General features: G+C 58.8%; 1 protein-coding gene and 1 long non-coding RNA gene across 3 annotated transcripts; one reads left to right on the forward strand and one right to left on the reverse strand.

Moving 5' to 3' along the window:
- Positions 1-1,069: 1,069 nt before the first annotated feature.
- Positions 1,070-15,198, reverse strand: CSRP1 (cysteine and glycine rich protein 1). Its single transcript, XM_040616833.1, has 6 exons — positions 15,095-15,198; positions 8,509-8,621; positions 4,164-4,332; positions 3,638-3,764; positions 1,741-1,834; positions 1,070-1,501 (listed from the first exon to the last, which is right to left on the reverse strand). The coding sequence occupies exons 2-6, from the start codon at positions 8,618-8,620 to the stop codon at positions 1,425-1,427; spliced, it is 579 nt and encodes a 192-aa protein (XP_040472767.1). The 5' UTR covers position 8,621; positions 15,095-15,198; the 3' UTR covers positions 1,070-1,424.
- Positions 15,199-15,277: 79 nt separating this feature from the next.
- LOC121098616 lies at positions 15,278-20,099 on the forward strand. Of its 2 annotated transcripts, XR_005831304.1 has the most exons (4): positions 15,278-15,470; positions 16,285-16,516; positions 18,352-18,572; positions 19,777-20,099. It is a non-coding gene; the product is annotated as an uncharacterized LOC121098616 (long non-coding RNA). The 2 variants fall into 2 exon arrangements; XR_005831303.1 differs by having other exon boundaries at positions 15,282-15,470; positions 18,352-20,099.
- Positions 20,100-20,857: the final 758 nt, after the last annotated feature.

Below are 20,857 nucleotides of genomic sequence, written 5' to 3' on the forward strand. Positions count from 1 at the left end.
AGTTGAAGCGCGGCAGCAGCACAGCATCCGCTGCACGCTCACGGAGGAAGGGAGGACGCAGGCAGCTTCCTACCCCCGCGCCTCTGCCTTGCTCGGTCTCCACACCAAGGGTGGCACGTGAGCCCGCTGTGCTACAGCCCCCAACCACCGCCGCATCCCTCAGCCTTGAGCCATCTGCTCCACATGCCAAGTGTCACCTGCTAGCACCTCACTGTACCCCAACCCACACCCCAGAGCAACGGGACCAGCTGGAGTTCGGGTCCTAGGCCAGGAAACCTGGCAGGGAGGGGATTTTGGAGATGTTTATAAAGAGCTTACTCCCCACCTCAGCTTCAAAAACATCACGTAAAACCAAGGGTGTGACGCACAGGAGAAAGTGCTTAAGTTGATAAAGGAGTCAAAGTCCTGCCCCACCGAAGGATGTCTGCCTCTGTTGTGCTTTTCCAAACACCACCCATCTCATTTACTCAACCACAATGTTTGTAACTTAAAAAAAAAAACCAAAACTACATTCCCTGTGGAGTTCATAACTCTAAGCTGCAGCGAGGCTGATCTCGTAGGTATGACATGCCAGCCAAACAAGAGAATCACAGAAAGTAAAGCGTTTAGATGAAAATGAATTAAATCTGGGAAGCTGCCAAACTGACAGCTTAATGATCCACACTGCTGCTAAAAAATCCAGGGAGTAGGTGAAAAGTTGTTAATTATTCAGCACTGCCGGGCCTGCCTGTTTGGAGAGGCGCCACGTAAAAGCACTGATAGGGGTTTTGATAGGGCATGCACACGCGTTGCGTGACCAACACACCCAAAAAGGTCTGTCCTGGGCCTCCCAGCATCAACAGCTGCTTTTGAAATAGTTTTCCAGCGCAGGAGCAGGGGGAGAGCCTGGCACAGCCAACCCATGGCGCTCGGCTGGCCACAGCTGGGCCACGTCACATCGCACCGAGCGGTCCCTGCCTTCGTGCTTCAACTGCAAACCACGACTGCGAACACTGCCCGTCCTCCCCCTGCCTCCCGACCCCGGCTCTGGTCACCCCCCGCGCTCCCAACAAACCCTCGGCAAGGCGGGTGTGGGTCAGCTTCGATGTTTATTGCTCGTTCAGTGACACGGCGTGGCACGGCTGAGCACGCATCCCGCCGGGATGGGCAACGCGGAGCAGGACGTGTCAGGCACACAGGCCTCGCGGCGGGGGGTGAGCTGTCTCCCCGCTGGCACCTGCGCTGGCAGGAACCCCTGGGGACGCTGCTGGGACTCCCATGGTTTGGGGGTGCACTGGGTCAGGGCGGGGAGGAAGGGGCTCGTGCTGTGAAGCAGCGGGTGGTTATCGATGACGGCGAGGATGCTCCTGCGGGTGCGGGAGGGGTTGGCAGCACAGGCTGGTACGGATGAGCCCGGAGCGAGCGGAGAGCCTGCTCTGGCTGCCTCACTGTGAGTGGACGAGCGCCCCGGCACCTTGCCCAAAGCCAAAGCCCTTGGGACCGAAGTTCTTGGCGTAGCAGCCTGCAGAGGACAAAAAGGGAGAGATGGGTAAAGCCGGCAGCTGAACACGAGCAGGTCCCGCTCTCGAAGCAGGCGCTGTCTGAACAGGATGGGGTTTGCCACATTGTTGGGCGAACAGAGGCACGGTCCCCATACACAGCCACTGGGGCCACCACCTCCCCCAGCCACAGTCCTGATTCCCTGCGGGGGATGCAGGGGCTTTGCGCCCCACCCCCCCCTCCCCAGCCGGCAGCACACACCTTTGCAGTAGATCTCCCCGTCTTTGTCTGCCAGGGTGGTGGACTCCAGGCTTTTGCCGCACTTGGCACAGCGGAAGCAGGACTTGTGCCAGGACTGCAGGAGAGGAGCAGAGCCCGGTCAGACAGCGCCCAGGGACAGGGCAGCGATGCTCTGGCTACCCAAAGCGGTCACTTTTCTGTTCCTCACCCAAAGTGGTTGGCAAAGAAGTCTGAACGGGCTGAAGGTTCCAGAGAACGAGTGGTCCCCCCAGCCCCGGGGGGAGGTACAGGGAGGAAGCATCAGGTGTGGTCACTGCTCCCATGTTGATCTGGTTTCAGAGAGCTTTTGCCCCCACCCGCAGAAATCATTTGTACAATAATTTGTAAGGAGCCATCACCGCCCTCTCTGGAGATTGTCCTCTCTGGAGCAGCAGGATAAATCCCCCGAGTCACCCCGCTGAGATCACTGCTGCTGTACGTTAGCCTCGGGCATGGCAGCAGGGTTGGGACACCTGCCCCTACACACTCCAGCTCCAAGGAAGGCAGCAAACAGATACTAAAGAATGCAGAAATCAGCCAGTGTTTAAAAATAACCCCCCCTGCAGAGCTCCGCCAGTCCTCTGGGGATAAATGAGCTCACAGCCTTTGAGCAGACCTAGAGTAGCCAGAGCTGATCACAGAGGAATTTAAATAAACATTTTGGAAAACAAGAAACCTTTTTTGGAATAAAAATGTGAAATTCGGGGGCTGGAGGAGGAGGCAGCTGATGGAGTCATCCAGCAAACATTAGTACATGAAACACATGCTCTGGAATCCTCCCTGGGTTTGCTTGAGTGTAATTGCTTTGCCGGCTTTGGTTCCCCACAGACATCGAGGCCAGCAGCCTACCAGGGAGCCCAGATCATGACTTTGAGGGTGAGTTTGGCTTCTGACCCTGGGCTGACCCTCAGCGTGTCCATCACAATCTCTGCGCTAGGGTATGATGATGCTGGGAGACCCTTTCCATTGACCAGAGGCCTCCTTTCCTTGCTCTGGGGACTGAGGACAAACACAGAAGCCCCAAGGGAGGACGAAGCACAGGTCAGTGAGCGACCCAGCATCACCAGTGAGGTGGTGAGGCTCTCCCAGCACGGCCATCCCGTCCCCTGTGGCACAAAGCCACGCCGCCTGAGCTGGCTGCCTTGGCAAGTGCTGCACGCGTACCTGACCGCAGAGGGAAGGCTGCTTTGGGGCAGGGACCTCACCCAGCCTCCCAGGGCTGACAGAGCCACATGTGTCCCCATGCCGTACAGAGGGCTCCCACAGCTGGGCTAGGACGAGGCCGCAGCTCGAGGCACGGAGGGATGAACTTGACGCGGGAAGTGCCGGGGCTGCGGCAGCGTGTCCCTTACACGTGACCCTGAGCAGCCCCGGTCCACCAGCAGAACAGCCCGAGATGCACCGAGCCCGCGCCCACACCTCCGGGCACCCTGCCCTGCCTACGGGCAGCGCCGAGCACTGGGATCCATCCCAGCCCGCGGCAGAGCGCGGAGAAGGCTCGCTGGACGTTGCACTTGTTCAGTTAGCAGCGGCAGCGGCCATGGCCCACATCACTGCTCGTCCTCCCACCACATCTAGCAGCAGGGACGTCCGCTGTGACCTCTGCTGAGCACTGCTCCGAATGTTTAATATAAAACGTATTTCTCTCCCATCTACAAACCTGTAAAAGCAATGCACCCTGCAGAACCTGGGTTCCAGACAGGCCAGGGTCTCCTTTTGGTGCCAGGCTGCCAGGTGAGCACGGCCACCGGACCCCAAGCCCCGCTGTGGCTGGGGGCGCTGCCAGCCCACCCTGCAGCAGCCCGTGGCTCAGGTCAGGACCTCCTCTGAAGGTCTCCCTGCCACACACATGCCCCATCCGCACCATCCCCCTTCTTACCTTTCCAGCTCCAATCACCTTCTCGGCTGCATACACCGCCCGGCCGCAGCGAGGGCATCCGTCAGCGCCTCCGACCTTCTGGGCCATTCTGGAGGCATTGGGGTTGGTGGGTCGGTGGGGCTGGCCCCTGTGGGTGGGAGGGAGTTCATGATCGGGGCTGCACAAGCCAGATGGAGGAGAGAAGAGCTATGGGATCACACATCTCAACCCAGTTTTGAAGGGCCTGGAGCTTCAGGCATGACGCTTTGAGCCCCACGGAAACTTCAGCCTCACAGCTGCGTGCCAGGAGGGGATGGGCAGCGTGTTCCAGCAACAGGGACGTGTCCCAGCCAGCCCCATCCCACCCAGCAGACGGGGCTCAGCGGTTTCCCCCCGAGGAGCAGAAGGGCAGGACAGTCCACGGCGCTCCCCAGATCAGACACTGCTGCAAGTTCACGGGCTACACAGCCAAGCGTCACAAGCAGACAGATGTGGGGGAGAAGGTGCCCACAACAGCCTCAGTTTCGAAAACAAGACTTAAACTCACTCTTCATATTTGATTCCCAGAGACTCGCCCTTGTCGGTGCTCAGGGTCCCTGCTCCCTGCCCGTACCCGTAGCCCTTGGGGCCGTACTTCTTGCCGTAGCAGGACTTGCAGTAGATCTCCTCTCCATGCACAGCGACAGTGGTGCTGTCCAAGTTCTTCTTACAGACCACTAGAAAAGAGGGGAAGGCCGAGCCATTAGCCTGCTTATCCAGAGCTCACTAATTAGCTGGAGAAAACAAGTCCTCACAAGGGGTAGCACAGCTCGGCTTTCAAGGAGTAAGGGAACCCTAGATAACATCCTTGCAAAAGGGAGTGCATGCAAAACAGCGGAGATAAGGATCGCAACAAGAACAGTGTCTGGCTTTAAAAGGTTTTAAAAGGAAGCAACCACCAAAGCTACAAGGCTGATACTAAGAAAAAGCTGTTAACCCTCCTGATGCTGGTACCCTGGTGACGCACTTAAACCAGGGAGGAGCTGAAATTTCCCTACAAATCACGGCAGGATTCACAGGCTCAGGGCTGGACATCCCTGCCCTGCTCCTGGTCCGTGGCAAATGCGCAGCGACAGGCGCTCGGGGGAAAGCGACGTAAGCAAATGTTTTCCCTTGTGTTCAGACAGACTAAAAGCAGACCTGCGGCCGTCCCCACGGCGGGGCACCGTAAGGTGTTTGGCATCTTACGCTATCGTGCACAGCTTGCTCCCCTGACCCCCGAGGCCACGACAGCAGAGTTCATGCTAACGTGCCACCCCTGGCCCATGCCAGGGTTAGGGGGTGTGCAGAGCGTGGCCTCAGGTGAGGAATACTATCTCCGCTGGGTGTTCAAGCCTTGGGGTTCAATATGGGATGAGATGAGACAGGAGGAGACAGCAGCCAGGCTCAGGGTCCCAGCTGAGCCCATCCAGAGCTCGAGCTTGCTGCTGGGCTCGGGCCACACGGACCCTTCTCCTGATGTTGAGGCTTTGCTGACTCCGGTCTCAGCTCTGATCTCAGTCTCCACGTGGGCTCCAAACCCCTCCTGGAACACACTGCCCAGCCAGGCCGAGCGGGAGGTGAGCAGCACCCAGACGGGCTCTCGGCCATCTCCAGTGTTTACCTGCCCGGGTGCAGGACCCTCACGTCCGTGCCAGAGCCCACAGCACCGGAGCCAGCGCCGGGACAGATCCTGCTACAGCTGCGACACAGCCTTCCCCCAGCCCGCTCACGTGCCTTCAGTGTCACGGCTCCTGGCAGCCCACGCGCCTCTTCACCAGCGGAAAAGTTTCCTGGCCTTCACCAGTATCACCAGTATTCACCAGGAATGCAAACCCAGCCGGCTCTCCTCCTGGAGCAGCACGGACCCCGGCGCTAGCGTGGGGGCGAGAGGTAGCCGCCTCGGCCCGGTTACTAAATATGGTGCTTCTACTCGGGCTGGAGAGCCCGTGTGCCACTGCTGGGACAGGGAGGTGGAAAGGAGAATGTCTCCTGCCACCTATGGAGGATCTGGCAGGGTCCTGCCCTGGCTGTGGGCTGCCCTGTCCCGCCACGGCAGCAGCCAGGGATGGAGCATGTGTCCCTGCTGACAAGAGGCAGCTCTGGGTAACTGGTCCCAGTGCCGGCGGGCTGCTGTCAGGGCTGCCTGCACTACCCCAGGCTGGTCAGGAACACACAGCATCCAGACAGACCCTCCTGGAGGGGAATTCAGGCACTTCCACTCGGACCTGTAACGACCTTCGTCCTGGGGGTGGGAGTGAATGATCTTGGAGCTCTAACCTAAGCTTTTAGAGTGTCTGTATGAGCCACAGAGGCTTTGAGAGGCAGCAGAAATATTCCTTCCTGGTCTGCTTCCTAGAAATCAGCCCCCAGCTCCCGGGTTTACTGCATTGCACAAATTCCAGCATGCCGCGCTCATTCAGTTAAGGACCCTTTGTTTTTCTAAGAGCAGTGGAGTTGCTCCACACAAAACAATTAGACAAGAGCTGCTGCTACTTTCAGAGGCCAAACAGCCTCATTACAGTACATTTCTGCCATGTACTATTGACTCAGTTGGATCGATGCCACAGAGTCAATCATCAAGTCACTCCCTGAGCCGATCTCCAGTTCTAATGCACTGTGGTAGGTTTGGCTCCTTTGATTAATTATTTTTTTTGGCAGATCAGGTGAAAGCATTTGTTTTTTCTCCCCTCAAGATAATGGCTTCAAGTTCCCTGATGAGGCCCAAGCCCAGCACTGGGGAGCAGGCTGGGAGCACTGGAGTTCAGTGCAGCTCAGCATCACCCGCTGCCTGTGGCACAGGACTGGGAACAGCAGGCAGCACTGTGGGCTGGCACGCAAGCCACAGCCTGACCCAAGGAGCCCGCAGCCGGGGCGGGCAGAACTGCTGGGGTACGTGTGGAGTGTGATCATGTACATCTGCAAAGCACAGGGACAGAAGCCCTGGCTGTAGGTGGCCCTGGACCGCTCCCTGGGGACCCGCTTCCATGAGCTGATACGGGACAACCTTCCTCCCCACGGCAGTCGTGTACTCCCCTCCCAAAGCAATGCTTTTTGCCTGATTTCGTGGCTCCTGGAGGCCTGCCCCGTGCTCTGGGTGCCAGCATCGCACAGCAGCCGCTCTCCCTAGCAATCCAGCTGCATGCACAGGGGTCACAGGGAAGGGCAGATGCCGTGCAATGGGATCTTGGTCCCCATACGGAGGTCCTCCGCTGACACAGACTCGGATGGTAACAGCTGGCAGAGCTGGGGGTAACGTTCCCTACCCACCTTATCTAAGGCTGCAGAGGAAACACGGCTTCCTGCAGCAGAGAAGGGACGGAACAAGGGCACAGCCTGCCAGACCCTGCCCGCCCGCAGAAAGCCTGGCCACAGCTCCCCTCCCCAGTCCTCCTGAGCCAAAGCAAGGTTTCCAGCCTGGAAACTCCCACGTATGAGAGCTGCTGGCCACTCTTCACGCTGTGCAGGGAGCAGAGACGCAGCAGCAGCCTCTCTCTCTCTCACATCTGCATACATCTGTGCATGCCGCAGCCCAGGCGGGCTGGCCAAGAAGTATCCAGTATCTGTGCCAGGCAGACGGAGGAGCACAGCAGCGATCAGCCCCGTGAGGACACTGGTATTTCCCTACTGGAATAGGTCTACTGAGATTAGTTCTAGCTGTGTGCGTGTTTATAGACACTAGCTCTGCTTACTGCCTGTATGGGAGAGAGCACGCCTGCGCTCCTTGCTGCGGCGGGACAGCGAGACTGGGCACAGGGTACAGGGACCAGCTGAGAAAACATTAAACCTCCGTGGGGCCCTGCTGCAAGGGCAGCTCTGAGAAGGCGCTTCTGCTCCTGCTGCTCTATCAGATGCGATGTGCTGATGAGCCAGCAGCAGGGACAGGCAATGTGTGCACTCCTGTTAGCCCGCAAGAATCACGAGTTCTGTTATGTGACAGTCTTCAGAGGCAGGAGACAGAAATCTAGTAAAACACAGGCTGAGGACAGTGGTCACCTTCTTATTCCAAGGCCCTGCCGCTCCCTGGATGTGGGTGCCCCAGGCTTAAGGGGCTGCTCTCAGCACCATAACACTGCTCGCCTGTCCCTGCACGGCTGCCCTGGTGTCCCCAAAGGGAGGAGAAGGGTGTCTGGGGACCCGCAGCATGAACCCAAGAGTTTGCAGGATCCTGCAGAGCCAGCAGAGGAAGGGATCTCTGCACAGAGCTAACCCACAGGCAGATCCCGCCCTGCTGCCCTTCCCTGAGGTGACACCTGGGTTCAAACACATGACAGAGACACCCTCCGCAACAGCGGATTTGCAGGCAGGCTGGAGGTGACGCTTTAGCCCTTCACCATAGGCCTTCCATCAGCAGAAGGGACAGGACAGGACCACATCTTCCTCCCACCATCTCCTGGGACAGAGGGGCAGATCCCACACCAGTTCCCAAGGCTCAACCACCTTTTTTAGAGCGGCAAAGCCACTTAGAAAACTAAAGCTAACATCACCTCAGAGGATTGCACGGGACGTGCCGCCTCCTGCCAGTACTGTTTGGAGAGTCCCCGTCTCATGCTCCAGTCTTGAACATCTGGAGCCAGTCTAGAGGACTCAGCCTAGCCCCCCCGGTGCAGGGACAGCCTGCATCTTGGCGTGGGTGCTGGCTGAGCAGCTCTGACAGCCCCGGGTGTCCTGGGATGATCTGTGCTCCTTCAGCACAACTAACTTCCAAGTCTGGAGAAAAGGAGAAAGCCTGCCACACGGCTCCCGCAGCCGGGCTGTTGGCAGAGGAACCCTCAGGAGTTTCCACAGCCCATAAACAGGACGTGACAGGGCGCCCAGCCGGCGGAGAGCCGGGAAGGGGGGGCAGGAGGGGTGAGGGAAGGGCTGGTACTCACTGCACAAGAAGCAGGACTTGTGGAAGCTGCTGCCTTCACATTGTACCTCCTCGGCGAAGTACACTGCCTTCTGGCAGACGCCACACTTCTTTCCGCCTCCCCAGTTTGGCATCCTGCAGAAGAAGCAGAGGCGGGAGCAGCGTCAGGGCAGGAGGTCAGGCAGGAGGCAGAGGTGGGCAGAGCGAGGCAGCCGGAGCAGGCACCCACCAGCTGTGCTGCAGCAGCAGCTCCACATCTGCGCTCGCAGAGACCACCCACGGATATTTGCTGTTTGCACAGACTCACGGGGCTGGTAATTAGTAGAAGCAGCAGAACTTGGGATGCCCACAGGACCCATCATTACAGCACCCAGCCGTGTCAGCTGCCTCCGAGGGAACACTGGTCCTGCCAGCCAGGAGCAGCAGAAATCCCTGCCCTGGAAGCTGTGGGACCTCACAGCTCCTTTCTGCGCCAGCAGAAGGGAGGAAGTGGGACAATGATGGGAGACGGCGCTTACAGAGGTACCCGCAGCATTGGCACCGCCTCGGACCACAGCCCTGCCGTTACCTCTCAACAGGGCAAGGCAGCAATGGCCAGGGTGACCGACCCTTGCTGCTGGAGAGCACACAGCTTGTCACCCCGGCTGGAAACAGTTCCAGCTTCTCCTCCCCAAACACCTCTTCCATTCCTGCCACCACAGAGCAGGGCTATAGCCAGGGCTGCCCCATGGGCAGGAGCTGACCCCTGACACCAAACAGCAGGCTCTGGCACCTGTCCCCAGAGCATCACTGACTTGTGCCTTGCCTGGCCGACTGCTCAGAGGTTCCCCCCACACTCGGGCATCTCAGACTCCCCCAGGACTGCAGGTGCAGTCACGGAGCCTGGGAAATCAGCAGCCCCAGGGACACAGCTGCACATGCAAGGCAGACACCTGAGCACCAACCTAAGCTACCATGCAGCTCCTTGCAGGATATAAATGCTTCTATTTTTCTCTCCTCTTTCCTGGCGTATATCTGATGAGACTTGATCAAGAGGCCCCTTGATCTGCAAATTTGCAGATAACCCCAATATACTGTGAGCAGCTAACACAAGTAGCAGAGCTCCAACCCAGAGGAGTCTTGATACTTTTGAACACCAGGCCAACATAAACCCCAGGGCATTCAAGCAACAAAGCCCTACAAGGAGGTTCTGAGGGAGGCAGACTGATTCAGTGTGGCCAAGAGGAGGCTAAGGAGGACCTAACAGGCAACCTACGGTTGCTGCAAAGAAAACACTTTTTGGTGGTGCCAAACAATGTAAGAAAGGTCAATGGGGACAAGACGCAGCTTGGGAGGAGGCCTCTCCTCAGCAACACTTCTGTAATTCTCCATCCTGCTCCCAGGCAGGGACAAGCAGCAGAAGTCACCCCCCCGTTGCGGGCACAGCTGGGTGCTTCCCAACTCCTGCACAGCTAAAGCAGCAGGACAAGCTCCCCAACACCAAATACATTTCCACACTACACTGTGTGCCACCCCACAGCACATGCAGGACCTCCCTGTGCCCAGCTGCATGGCTGTGGGGAAGGGGACCTGGGTCTGCCAGGGCACAACCTTCCAGCCCGCTCCTTGTGGCAGCTCTGAATCCCTGGGTCACGTCAGGCAGCTGGATGCCCATCGTTGGGTCCCCCATCACCCACCCAGCAGCTGGGTCAGTGGCATTGCCGTGCCCGGCAGGCAGCCAGGGAGATGGATGCTAAACACAACAGGACTGGGGGCCAAATAAACATCAAACAGAGGGATCAGGGACGATGAAATGCTGCAAACCGTCCACTCACAGGCACAGTGAGAATATGGCACCTCCCAGTATATGGGCATCTCCCAGTACACGGGAAAGTCGAGCTCTTCCCTGTGCAAGTGTATTTTGTCAGGCAACAGGAAAGACCTCAGCCTGGTTACACCAGCAGGGCAGGCAGCAGGGCAGGGTCAGGCTGACACGCCAGCAGGGCTGTGCAGAGGCACTGGATGCCCTAGTGCATCCCGGCTGCAGCCCCTGGATGCACAGGGGGTCTCGGCGTGGGACAGGTGGCCGGAGCTGCAGAGGGTGCCGGGAGCAGGGCCTGGAGAGCTGTGCTGGCCCCAGGGATCCAAGGAGCTGTGTCTGGGGTGTCATCACAGCAGCCGGGAAGTCTCTTTTCTGAACACCCTGCAGGCTGGGCTTCCCACCGCAGCCCCTGCCAAATCCCTCCCTTCCAGCCCCAGCCTTTTCATGGCCTTAAAAGGACACAAACCGATTCTCTCCAGAGCCTGTTTTTCCCCTGGTTCAGGAGTTTCCTTGGAGGGCAGAAACATCCCGCAGCATCCCCCTGCCAGCCCAGGCAGCAGGACCCCTGCACGGCGTGAGCCCCCAGCCCTTCTGCCCCCACGCCCACCCGCGTCAGACCCCGGCCAGGAATACCATGGCCCGGGCTACAGTTTCTCTGGGTCTCCCATCCCCTTCCAAACCCGGCAGCTGGCAGACCCCACCTCAGGGTCCCACCAGCCCTGACTGCGGTGGGCAGCCTCAGGCAGGCAGCCCCCAGCCCCAGTGCTCGCTCACTCCCTGCCCCACAGTCAGGGCATCTGCACTCCGCTCTGGGACAAACCGCCTGGCGAGGTTTGGAGCCCCCTGCTCCCCTTTGCCTCCACAGCACATTTTTTATCCCTTTACAGCAGCAGTGAATTTTTTATCCCTTTACAGCCTTTTACAGAGGCTGTCTTCGTCCTGCACAGCACGGTTCATCTGCCCCAAGCGAGACATCAGCAGTGCAGGCACCTTCCTCTCAGCTGTCTGTAAGTCTGTGGAAGGAGAAAAGGTGCTGCAGGGTGAAGCTCATCTGATGTTTGTTTGCCACAAGCCTTTTTGCTGCTTATTTTCCTCCATCCACCATGGGAAGGCTGCAGGTGCCTCCATGCAGTTTGCACAATGTCACTGTGATTTCAGCAGGTGACTCTCACCCGGCAGCACAGACGCAGCCCCTGCAAAGCTACATCCCAGCAAGACCTCCTGGCACATGGCAGGATGGATTTTCCATGGGGAGAGGCCATGAAAGTGAGCTTGTCCCACGGACACATCAGCTTGTGATAGCTCACAGCTGGGCACAGATAAAGCCTGAGATGAGGTTTAAGTTGCTGGGATTTCTGTCTTAGCCCTTTAACATACACAAGCACATGCAGGGAGCCCAGTAGGCCACACACAAGCGACCAAAAAGCAGTTTATGCCACAGGTCGGTATCAGCAGGAAAAAAAAAAAAAAAAAAAAAGGAGCACCCTGCCCACAGACCCTGGGACCTGTACCAACTGTCTCAGAAGGAAAAGACCCATCATCCCAATTCCCTATTTAATGACTACTTTAAGGTATGTTAGAAAGCTTGCAGCCCTTTCAATATTTTTTTTCCGGAGTACTTCGCACGATGGAGGAGCACCATACTCTGTCCAATTGCAACACTCAACAAGCACAGCTGCACTTCTCCAAATGACTACTAGACCCATGCAGAATGAGGAACAGGAGGTGACTGTCCTGCAGCCAGAGACCTCACCGAGCTATAGGCAACAGACACACCCAGGGCTGCCAAAACCCGAGATACTTTCCTCCCTCCTGCAGCTCCACATCCCACGTACCACAACTGTGCAGCAAACGCACCCAGAGCCCCACCGACAGCAGCGCCTGCGCCGAGCGTGGCTCAGCCCCGCAGCCGGTCCATCATCCGCTCTGGATAAGGCAAGAGGCCTCAAAAAACCAAGATACAGCCCTTCATCCACATCTGCACCGCTGGGAAGCACAGACACAAGCGCAGGACCACCCAAGTCTGACTGTTTTGGGAGATTAATTTCGGTGTCTGACGTCTGGCTTTGCACAGTATAGCACAGCTCTCCAGGTCAAGCATGAGCCACAGACTCACCCACGTTTCAGATGGGCTTGTGCTGCACCAGCTGGGGAGGCAGTCTAAGCTACTCTAAAGAGCCAGGCATAAACCAGTATGGAACCAGTATGTCCTCGTGATCTGGGATGTCATCTAAACCCGGGCTGTAAGGGAAAGCAGTGAGCTGAAGCCAAGCCATCAGGCAGTAGGAATACACAGTCGCCCCTTCCTCAGAGCGGGCTGAAGGATCGGCGTGATCGTGTCACAAAGCTGACAACCACTGCTTCACCTGCCTGAGAGCAGCTGGGTTTTAACTGCCAGAGCTAAACAGCACCTGCTGCCGTGAGAACACAGCTTCGCTACCACGGGAGCCCCCCGAGCACAGCACCTTCTCCCCCTTCTAAAGCTCTGATGAACTTTACCTGCAGCCCTCGGGATGCCAGCTCAATCCTTGGAGCTTCTGCAATAGCTGGAAAACCCTTCCCATGTAGGTGCCCAGATATTCTACTAAAATCCTACGGTAATTAATTGCAGAGCAATCACTTTGTGCTTGGAGATCACTGAGACTCATGCTGGCCCATGTGAAAGGTTCTTTTTCCTTCCCAGTGGGAGTGTGAATACAAGTGGGTGGCAGAAAAGGACCATCAGTGCTGCCCAAAACCCACTCCTATGTTCACAACAGTCCACGCAGGATTACTACATGGCCCAGCAAAGGGACCAGTCAAAGGGCAAAGGGGAGGAAATTAGAGTAGGAGCCCCAAGCCCTGGGGTCTGATTACTGCCTTCCAGTTCAGAGAGCAGCTGGCACAGCCATGAAACGAGGAGAAATCTGAAGGAGGCACCCAGACAGATGAGGTGTGTGGGCAGAGCAGAAAAGAACCAGCTAGTGGGGATACACCTAACTCCATGTGGAAGTCACCAGAACGGAGATCAGGGGTCCAACACCAGTTAACTGCAATCAGGCCCACAGGGGACTCTGCCCCAGATGGCATCTGTCACGGAGCAGCTTTCACATCCCCTGGGCACGAGTGGAAATAACCCTGCAAGAGGCAAGTTAGAACCACCCCCCCTGTCCCCCCACCATGTAATCAGCTGGGTGGAGCAGTGGCACCAGGAGACTCTGGGCTGCTGACAGTGTAAACAAGGGTAAATGAAGGTCATTTGTGATGGTCATACAGTGATGAACTGGTGAGCAAGAGGAGAATGGGGTCCTGAGGCCAGCGAGCACTGGGATGTGGCAAAACACTGGGCATCACCATGAAGCAATTAAAGAAGTGACCGGGAGATGCAGCTGTATCAGAGAAGACATCCCTGAGGGCTTTGCCATGACAGGAGGGGAGAAAGTCATGGTGGTTCGAGGTCCACAGTGACCCTCACACACAGCTCACCTACTGTGCAGCTACCAAAGCACCACAGTCCAGCATTAATCCTGCTGCCAGCACCGAGGCAGCCTTCAGGTTCGCTGTGCCAGGGAAGGGGCCAGCACTGTGCTGAGCCACCTGCCAGACACGGCTGTTGGCAAGTGCTCACCAGCTGCGACGTGCCTGCGGACCAGCACGCCGTTACCTGCTGACCACACCGCTCCCCAGCTTTGGCTACAAACTGGAAAGTGGCCCATCACAACCGGGTTCCTCAGAGAAAATCCTGACTTTATCCAGAACAAAAGCCAAGAGCATTTTCAAGTAAGCTAAGAAAAGTTACCGACTCCTGCAGGAGCCAAACCCTGTAACCTGACCAAGCACACTTTAGCCTTTGCAAAGCCCTTATTTCCCCATCCATCGTGTCCTTGTCACGCTGCGCTGCCGCCCAGATCCAGGAGCTGCGCTGAGCTGCTCCAGCACCAGGGTTTGGGCACTGGCATCCCGGCAGGGAGGCCCCAATGCAGGAGGCAGGAGCCTGAGGCTGGGCAGGGGATGCCCACGGGCCCAAGGGAGCAGGGAGACCCCACGCTGCCTGTACAGTGGCACCAAGCACCGAGTCGCCCGGGCTGGGGGCAGCCACCGGCACTAGGGCACCTTTCCAGCCCCACCACCAGCAGAGCCGGGAGGTGCCACGTCCAGGGCTGGTGGCGCTGGTGCCGGCACCTTCCCGGTACCCGCGCTGCGCCTTGCTGGCACCCCGTGTTTCTGCGGGGTGCTAATGAACGCCCCGTCCCACGTGGTGGGCCCGCAGCTCTGGGAAGCGCCCCCCGACCCTGCCCAAGCCCGTGGCGCCCAGCCAGGCCCCAGCGACCCTGCACAGCCCCCCCGCCGCCCCCGCCAGGCCAGGCGGGCAAAGCCCCGCGCTGTGGCGAGGGGACGGGGCGCACCGAGGGCCGCAGCCCCGCGATCTCCCTTGGCGCGGCCGGGGCGCGGCGGGACCCCGCCACGGTGACGGTCCCGGCCGCTGACGGAGCTTCGGCTTCCGCCTCCGGCGCCGCCTGCGCGGGCGCTCGCGCCTCGCTAGGCCCCCCGTGCCCGCCCCACGGGCACATGGCGGGGCCGGTGCCCCCGCCGCCGCCCCGGCCCCGCATCCGCCCGCTGACAAGCATCCCGCATCCCTCCCGCTGACCCGCATCCCGCCCCGCGGCTGTGCCCGGGGCGGGGGGGTGGGGGGTGGGGGGGAAAGCACAGAGCACCCAGCCGGAGGGGCCGGGGGAGGGCCGGGTGCGGGGGGCCAGGAGCCCCCCGGGGGGACGGAGATGTGCCCGCGCCCGGGGACTCCGCGGTGAGGACCGCGCCCCGCACCTACCTGCGGCCGGGTCGGGCAGGGTGACAGCGGGGCCAGGAGGGCGCTGGGGCCGGTGGCCGCTCGGGGGCTTTTGTTGGCGGCGGGGGGGAGGGCGGGTCGCGGGGCGGCGGCGCTCAGCTCCGCGCCGGCCCGGCTGATGTCACGGCGGCCGCCGCCCCGAGGGCTCGCCCGGAGGAGGGCACCGGGCGGGCCAGCCCCGCCACCGGCCCCGCCACCGTCCCCGGGCACCCCGCCCCGGGGACCCCCCGGGCCCGCGCCGCCGTGAATCACACCGCATCCCACTCCCACGGCGGGACGGATCAGCGCGGCGGCCCCCCGCACCCGCAGGCCGGTTGCCCAGCGTAAGCGCCGTCGGTAAAAACGATCAGACATTGAGGTCAGTGTTTTGTTACGCTCAAAGTTTTCCTCCAAATAAAATGACAGTTGCGAAGAGAAGGGGCAGGGGAGGGGGCAGTACGGAGCGCCCGACGGGCACCCCCCCACCCCCACCCCATGGCACTGCGGGTGCGGGGACAGGGGGTAACGCTGCGGGGTGCTGGGGGCAGCTTGCGGCGCTGTGAAAGCAGCTCTGAGCAGTGGGAAGTGCAAAGCGCTGCGGCCACCACGCAGCCGGGGTGTCTGCGGGAGCAGGGACACTGCCTCCCGCCCCCCGATGTCCCGCAGCCCCCGCCGTGCCCGCACACCCCATGTCTGTGCCCTCCATGCCCAAACACCCCAGGAGCAGCCTACAGAAAGTGTGGCTGCTGGGCTGCAAAGCTGCCGTTTCCTTTTTGTGTGTTTCTATGCCAGGGCCACACGGAGCCCAAGAAGGCCCCAGACCTTGTAAAAAACATGCTGAGGCTCCAGGTAATGCTGTTTCTACCATGAAAAGCCAAGGGCAGCCTGCGTGCAAGCCCGGCAGCACAGCCCCACACAGAACTGTCTGCCAGACACGGGCTGCTGCGGCACCTCAGATGCCCCGGCAGGACTTGGCATTCCTGGTTGGCATTTGGGCTTTCACTTGTGTGCTCATCCCTGCCTGATTCTCACCATGCTGGGTACAAACTCCCCCTGCCCCTGGGAAATGCCCGTCTGGATCAGGCAGGGCAGGGCAGGGAGGGGAGCGGGACACCCTCCCTGATCCCCAGCAAACCCCACGCAGGGGCAGGTGCCAGTGGCACTAGACAGAGGAAGGATCTTCCCTTTCTTAGGCATTCTTTGTGTCTTGGAAGATTCAAAGAAGATTCAGTCCACCAGTGCTCCATCACCTGGACTCGGAGGCCAGCAACAGGCAACCCCTTCCAGGAGCAGCTCCCCAGGGAGCTCCGGGAGGGGAGAAGCCAGGAGGAGGGAACAGTTTTGCTGGTAGCTGCCTCCCACCCCGAGCCGCTGCCCCGGTAGTCCCTGAAGCATCTGTGCTCCATGAGGATCTTCCAGCCCCAGGTGAGGATGGAGAGAAGCTGGGTGCTCCAGTGCTGCTAATTGCTGTGGCCATGGACAGGATTGTCGAGCCAGGTCAAGATGCAAAAGCTCCTATTTGCATTCCTCTGCCTGGGCTGGCCTTTTTCTACTCGAAGAAAAAAGGGGTGGCACGAAGAGTCTGTCTACTGCGCTCTGGGGCTCATGAGACCCTTCCTGCTCATTCCCCAATCCTGAGGCACAGCGGCTCGCCTAGGGCAGGTAGCCTGTGTGTAGGATGGGTGAGGAGCCCCGGCTGCTCCATTTGCTGGGAGTACAATACTGGGATGGGGAGGAAGCGAGGAGGGCTGGGAGGCAGCAGCAGGGAGGTGCTTCCTTTGGACCTGGAAAACTTTGGCATTAGATTCAACAGTAATTTTGCCCTGAAGTGTGGGTAAGAAATTCCTGGCCCTGAACCAAGGCCTGGAACACAGGAGGGGAACAAGGATCACAAGGGGAACATGCTGCTCACATCCCGTGTGCAGGGAAGGTTTCGGTGGTGGAGGACCAGGATGCCTTTTGTCTTGCAAGCGGGAGAGGAGTCATGCTGCCATGCCGGGTGTGCACAATGCACACGAACGGCCATTGCTTGCTGGGTGAACCCAGCCCCTGACCAAGTGTGGGCACACAAAGCAGACATGACCTGAAGGACCCAGTGCTGCTGGGCATAGCCCATCCAGCAGCTCGGATGGGTCCTGACTCGGCTTGTGTAGGACATGACACATCTTTCGGGGACACCAGGAATGGGTGGCACTATGGACATGTTAACCAGGTGCTCAGGGCCCCACTGAAGGGAATGTGTGGGGTCTTAGTTAACTGGGTACAGCCATATCCCTGAGCGGGGCATTGCCAGCTGTCGTGGTGCACATTGGCACGCTGCGAAGAGGATGGTGACACGAGCACCTTGACATCACCTGCTGCAGTTGGTTGTGATGGCCACAGACCTTCCCTAGGGTTCCCTGAGGCCTTGTAGAGAGTTAAGAGACATACTCTGAGCTGATGTCGCCACAGCATGTGGGGATGAGCATCCTTCCCCTGGAGGCTGGGAAACCTCTGCCAAGTGACTCAGAGGATGTATCTGACAGGTGGTGCTTGAGATGGTGCCACAGACACCAGCCTCCAGCAGGCTTGGGCAGTCCTGCCCCCTCCAGCTGGTTTCAAACAGGGGTGAGGCAGGGGCTTGCATCTTTCGGAGGCCCACATGCCCCTATTTCTTTCCTCCCAAGGAGTTGGCGTGGGTGTATTAAAAGCTGGCTGTCAGCTTCAGAAAGGGTCCCTGCATCCCAAAATTCAGGATCTCTGGCTGCAAACCCTGGCTCTGGTCTTTGCTCTGAGGCTGTTTGCTCTGGAGGGGGCTGGAGGAGACAGTCAGGCTTGTGACATACATAACCCCATCCACAGACAGTGAACGTGGGCCAGGCCTGTCCCCTCCCCAGCAGGGACGGTGGGGTGCCTTGCCACCTGACAGAGGGACACTCCTCACCCTTTCCAGGAGGGCAGAGTCCAAAGTTTGTTGCATCTCACCTCCCAGTGTCTTCCCACCCAGCAGATATGGGCTGTGCACCATGAGGCTGGCCGTGGCTGCCATGGAATCACAGAACAGTTTGGCTTGGAAGGGACCTTGAAGACCATCCAGACCCAACCCCCTGCTGTGGGCAGGGACACCTGTCACCAGCCCAGGTTGCTCCCAGCCCCGTCCAGCCTGGCCTTGAACTTCCAGGGATGGGGCACCCACAGCTGCTCTGGGCAGCCTGTGCCAGCACCTCGCCGCCCTCAGAGTGAAGAATTTTTTTCTGTCCTTTCCTTTTCACTTGCTGCAGCCTGCCCATGTCCCCAACAGTATCCAGCAGACCCAGGGGACGCAGAGGACCAGAACTGTCACTTCAGGAGCTCCTCTGAGCGCCGGGAGGGAGCCTGAGCCGTCCGGGGGCCAGGCAGTGCTGTGGGTCCCCACGCCATCTAGTGTTGCAGCGGCGGTGGGACATGGGAGTGGGAAGGGCTGTGAGACCCCCTCCGCAGGTCTCCCAGCTTCCCAAGCCAGGTCAGTGTGCAAGCTCGAGCTGGGAATTTTACCTGCTCCGGTTTATTTCCAAAAGGCTTCGGTGTCTGCTAAGCTTCACGCAGCGTAATCTGCACACACGGGTACGGATTGATCGTGCCGGGTTGTCACATGGCTGAGCACTTGGTTTTGCTCAGGCTCTGGGAGATGCCTTGCCAATCCATGCATCCTTGTGTTGATCAGCCCGGGAGCAGACCTGAAATAATGAATTTTTGTTCAGAAACACACTGATGAAATAGGACGAAGGCCAGAGCTGGACTGAATTTGCAGGAATATATCATAGGAAAGCAGAGATGGGACTGTAATCACAGATGCCGGGGATCTGGGGCACCCGAGATGATGGAAGGATGGCAAAAGGTTCATAGTCACAGACAACAGTCTCCTCTTCCAGCCAAGTTCTCTTTTGTCTGGGAACAAAAAAAGAGATTCCATTTTCAAGAGAAGTCAGATCTGGGATAGGGCTGCCATCCTTCTGGCTGCTACTGCCGCAGAGTGGAGGCAGTTTGCAGAGTGCACACATGACAGTCAGCGTTTCCAGGGAGGCACTGTACGGACCCACCACGTGCAGAGGGAATCCCACAGGTTGGGGGCACATGCAAACTGTGCACGTGCAAAGGAGCTCTGCATCCCAGAAGCAACGGTATGTATGCCAGAAGTCCTGGGATCACTGTTTGTGTGATTTACAGGCAGTTCTCATGAGAGGTGGCTGTGCAGGTCTTCTCGGCATCCAGAAGCTCAGTCAGATGCCCAGGAATACTAGACAAATGCAGAAAACTCTCCAGATATGTATGGGTAAAATTCCTGTTAGGAAAAGAAAAGGCATGTTTTAAAGACATAAATGGCTGATAGTCTCAGTCAAGTGGTTTACACAGGAGCATTAGGTGGTCTTGTCTATTCCGAGGGGAAACGTGGTGGCCTCCCACCCCATTACCACATTGCAGCTAAGGAAGGTGCTAACATGGCTGTGCCCATCACTGTGCAAAAGCTAAGGCTCATGCCAGCCTGGCACGCAGCCAGAATTAAATTCTTGAAGCAATAGATGCAAAGTTGAGGAGCTCCAGGCCTGGTCCAGCATGGACCCAGCACACTTGTCATCATGATCCTGCTGGGAAGAATGAAATACAAAGCACGGGAAGGTGATAGCTGGTCACGCTGAACATGACCTGGCACACCCCATCTCTTGCAGGCGCCAAGAGTGTGTAAGTATGTACTGAGGGATCCCAGCCTCCAGCAACCTGCAGCCAAAGGCCTTTCTCAACCAAGGATGGCAACTTTGTATTTACGGCTCTTGATTGATTAACTGTCATTAATTTGTCCTGTTGCTTTTAAACCCACCTCGACAGCTAGCATCCTCACTACCCTGCTGTTAGGAGCTCCATACCAAATTGTGCATTGTGTGAAGCCCTTTTCCATGTTGCTCTTCTCTAAACCATTTCTATACTAGCAATTCCTAACTCCAGTTTGGCAATTTTAGACTGCTAATGAACTATGACCTGGCATTTCTGTGAATATTCAATAGCTCTTAATGCAGTCCCTGTTCATTAGCGTGGGTCCTAATAGATGGCATGCTAGAGATATCAGATGAGCTGCACAGTAGTTCCTGGGGTTTTCCCTGGAACTCTGTTGAAAACTGCTGCGTTTTTTAAGACTGATGAGCAAATGCCATCTGGTCTGGGGGATCTGTTACCAACCATTTAGCGGTGCGCTTGTTCTGCGATTCCTCTAACAAACAGCTTGAGGAAAACCCTCTGTTCGGCAGCTCGATAACACAGAGTGTCCTGAAGATGCGGGGCAGACACCCCGCACTGAAGACCCCGCTTGGCTGTCTGCCAGGAGAGCCTGATCCTGCGCCCCGGCGCAGCAGGGCCCGGCAGGCCGCGGGGTGCTGAGCCGGCCGCTCCAGCCACGAGAGGGGGCTCGGAGGAGGCGCGACGAGGCCAACCCGAACACCGGGCCCGGGCCGTTCCCAGCGCGGTGTGGCCGCGGCGGGCAGAGTTGGAAGGGAGCGGCCCGCGGGCCTGCAGCCCCGGGACCCTGCACCGCGGCCCTGCAGCCGCGGCCGGGCCTACAACCTCGGCCCCGGCCCCGCACCGCGAGCCCGCTCACGGGCCCCCGACCAGGCCCAGGCCTGCGGGGCCTGCCGGCCGCGGCGCCACCACGTCCGGGCAGGGCCCAGCACCGGTGCCGCCCGGACAGCGCTGCCTCCGCCCGGGCCCCGGCCTCAGCCCCAGCAAGAACCAGAGCACCTCTCCGGCGGCTCCGCAGCC

Source organism: Falco naumanni, chromosome 17 (assembly GCF_017639655.2).
Source record: "Falco naumanni isolate bFalNau1 chromosome 17, bFalNau1.pat, whole genome shotgun sequence".
NCBI lineage: Eukaryota > Metazoa > Chordata > Aves > Falconiformes > Falconidae > Falco > Falco naumanni.